This window comes from Loa loa (genome assembly GCF_000183805.2).
Source record: "Loa loa unplaced genomic scaffold supercont3.589, whole genome shotgun sequence".
NCBI classification, from domain to species: Eukaryota; Metazoa; Nematoda; class Chromadorea; order Rhabditida; family Onchocercidae; genus Loa; species Loa loa.
In genome coordinates, this window is record NW_018108769.1 from 2,999 (window position 1) to 7,007 (window position 4,009).

At 23.7% G+C, this 4,009-nt stretch overlaps 1 protein-coding gene across 1 annotated transcript in view; it reads left to right on the forward strand.

The window, feature by feature from the left end:
• Positions 1-4,009, forward strand: part of LOAG_18856 (hypothetical protein) — a gene marked incomplete at both ends in the record, with an annotated part of 7,039 nt that overhangs the window by 1,218 nt on the left and 1,812 nt on the right. The window contains 5 exons of the mRNA XM_020451517.1: positions 927-1,046; positions 2,266-2,385; positions 2,714-2,917; positions 3,386-3,475; positions 3,681-3,799. Of these exons, the coding sequence (XP_020304689.1) occupies positions 927-1,046; positions 2,266-2,385; positions 2,714-2,917; positions 3,386-3,475; positions 3,681-3,799 (653 nt within the window). The remainder of the gene's footprint in view (positions 1-926; positions 1,047-2,265; positions 2,386-2,713; positions 2,918-3,385; positions 3,476-3,680; positions 3,800-4,009) is intronic.

Genomic DNA, 4,009 nt, shown 5'->3' on the forward strand with positions numbered 1-4,009 from the left:
CATTATTATTTTACTATTACCATTATCGTTGTTGCCTTTAAAATAATTACTTGATTGCTTTAAAAAGAATCACTGTCTGAAAGATTTCATTGAAAAAACTAATTATTTAACCAAATAAAAAAAGCAATGAAAAAATTTAATGAATTCCAAGAAAAGCTATTCAAAAATGTCTCTTAATCTATCCAAATTTTATTTAATGTTACTTGAGAAATGTTTTTCGAAGCAATCGTATTAAAAACAACATTGATGGCATTTGTGGAGAATGCAATTTTATAAATCAGTTTTATTTCATTAAGATGATAGGAGAAGCTCAAACTTTACAAATTACATAAAACAAGAAAAAAATTAAAAGGAAGGAATGGAATGATTACTTTAAATCAAAATAAGAAATGATGAAATTTTTTGCTGAATTATATTTTGCTTTTTGAAAATTTCTTGCAAGAAAAAGAGAAAATGAATTGTAAAATTCACAAAAACAAAACGAACAAAACAAAAATCACAAAAACAAAACAATATAATCCTAGTAAAAATTAAATATCAATTCTCATATAAGTATCATTTCTCATAATAACTTGTAATAATAAGTTGATAATGATGTATCACTAAATGATGGCTAATATTAAAAACAATGCTAAAAAGATGCTAATAATACGGTGACATTTATAATAGATTATTACAATTTATAATGTCACTAATTAACAATCAAAGTAGTACTGTAAATTAACAACTTAATAAAAATAAGTAGATAATAAAAAATTTAATGAATGGTAAATAAATGAACAATAAATGAATAAATAAATAAGCGACGTATCCATCATAAATAATTAGCAAATAAACAAACAAACAAAACGATGAATGAATAAATGATTAAATAAATAAACACACAATCATCAATAAACACGAATAATTAATATGCTAAAATTTAGGTATAGTTATCCATTAGCAAGGATAGCACAAACATGCGGTGTCTATTTGACCTTATCTGTATCAGTACATCGTTATCTTGGTGTTTGCCATCCATTTCAAGCAAAACGATGGATTACAGGGTTTCAATTTTTGTTTCGTCTTTTTTCTTTCTTTTCATGTTTACCAATTAGGAAAGGAAAAATTATTTTAGTGCTAAAATAATATTACAATTAAGATATTAATACTACAGTAATGCTGCAAACTGCGCCACAGTACTAGCGCAACTGAGATAACGGTATTACAGTAATGTTACAGACCATGCATCATAGTAATATTACGGAGATATTGATGTTATAGTGATGTTACGAATTGTGCTACAGTAATACTGCAATTGAGATAGTGATGCTACAGTAAACCCACTGATTATATGCCACAGTAATACTATAAGATTTTGATATCAAGTAGTACTACAGGTCATATGCCACAATAATATTACAACTAGGATATTGATGTCACAAAAATACAGTAGTATCACAATGAAGATGTTGACGTTACAAAAATGTTGCAAACCATGTGCTAACAGTAGTACTACAATTGAGATGTCAATTTTACACTGATAACACAAAAATACTACAGACCATATGCCACTGTAATACTACATGTTACTAATTGTGCTACAGTAATATTACAATTAAGACATTGATGCTACTGCATTGTTACAAACCCTACAGACCATGTTCCACAGTAGCATTACAATCAAGATATTGATGTTGCAGCAATGTACAAGTTGTGCTACAGTAATATTACAATCAAGATGTTAATGCAACAGTAACTTGACGGATCGAGTCACAGTAATATTGCAATTGAATTGCTGTTGTAACAGCACTGATGCAGATCATGTGTAATATTACTGTAGTAAAATTAATTTATGATATTGATATTACAGTAATGCTGGAAACTATTGCATGTGATTTATGCATACGATAAAATTGTGCATACGATAAAATTATGTATACGATAAAATTATGCATACGATAAAATTGTTTAATTTCTTTTTAATTTTTTAAAATGTCTTTCTTTAATCATATTTGAATTTATCAATTGCTTGTTTTTTCCTAATTTAATAGATAAAACATACATTTATATATACAGCTATACAAAAAAATAAAAGTTAAAAAAAATAAAAAATAAGAATTTAAAATTTTTAACATACATAAATTATACAAAAATACTTCCTGTAACGGATAAAAACACTTTTGCAAACAATAATTAAATGCTAGTTTAGCTAATTAAATTAACACTAAATTAAAGTTAACAAAACTAATTAAATGCTATCTAATTTTAATTTTTTCACTTTAGGAAACCTGTAAAATATGCTATTTTTGGTTCTGTCATATTTTCATTTGTAATCAATGCGACAACATGGCTTGAACTTACTGTTGTTCAATGTTACAGCAATGAATATCATCGATTTTCAAGGTAACAATTCATTATTAATTAATTTATTTTCTTTAAAAAAATAAAAAATAAAAAAAAGACAAAAAAAAGATCAAATCATAATTTTTTTTTGCCTTTTTTTTAAAAGATTTACAATTAAATCATTCCAATGGATTTATCTAATTAAATTATGATTTGATATGATATATAAATAAAAATTTAATAATTATAATGAAGTAAAGATGTATGAAACTTAATAATTTAATATTGCTATAATATGATTTAATTTGAATTTATTTATTAGTATATAATTGATTGCTTAGTTTTCCTTTATTAAAATTTTGTATAAAAATGAAAATGAATTTTACAGGCATATTCAATTAACTGAATTACAAATGGATTATACATATGGAATTGTTATGAAAGTAATTACTTATACATTGGTTATGTTTATTTTCCCATTTCTTATCCTAATTATTGTCAATACACGAATTATTGTTGCTCTTAAACATAGCACAAATATGAGAGCATTAAATGCTAGTGGTAAATCACTTTTACCCAAAACAATTACCAGGTAAATTGATAATGTCATATTTTTTAAAAAGTTTATAAAATTTTGTTTCGTCTAAAAAAAAAAATTTACTTTTGAGATGAAATTTTTGTTTTAATTTATTAAAATTTAATTTTATCATATATATATTCCATGTTTAGAAAATTGTAAAAAAAAAATTCTGTTTTTATGCAATGAAATTTGTAATTTAATTTGTTGAAATTTTATTTATCATTTTTTATTTAATGCTTATAAAATTTTTTTTAAAAAAAGAAAAAATTGGGAAAGAATTTGTTTTTAAGAAAATAATTTATCAGAATTTAAATTAAAAATTGTATTTAATTACTTATTAAATGATTACCTTTTCTTTGCCTTATCTTTAATCTAATTTATATTTTTAGAGCGATTTTTACAATTCTTTCTTAATTAATAATATTTTAGAGGAAATTTCAAAATGAGAAAGTTTTATGCATAAAAAGTAGTAATTTTTAGCCCGAGAAATAATCAAAATAAGATGGCAATAATATTAAATTCATCATCAACAACAACAGGTTCACAATTCTCTTCAACAAATACCAATAGGTAAAATATTAATTATCTCTTTCATTTCATTTCTTTTTTTTTCGCAGGATCTGATTAATTGAATTAGAATTGAATATGATATGAAAAGTTTTAACTGCGATATTCAAAAGTTTCGATTTGTATTTTATTTATTTCACAAAAAATTTCCTTTCTATAATATTCGATGAATTCTTTCAAAATTCTTTTTCCACATTCATTTTTCCAGTTTGCGCCCAATTGTAACAAGAGCGCCTAAATCAATATCGAATTTACAATCAGCAGCTCGTGACAGTTCGGTGACAATGATGCTTCTGGCAATTGTTGCTATGTTTCTTACCTGTAATGGTTAGTTTATTGATTTGATCATAAATTAAATTTGATTATTTTAATACTATAAAATTTACACCGTATACATTTCACAAATAATCATATATGAAATGATAATTGTTTTTTAATTGCAAATTCAACTATTAATCTTTCAATTAAAAGTTTAATAGTTATACTTTCATATATTAAAGTATTTCTTTTTTTTTTTTTTACTTCATCATAACAACA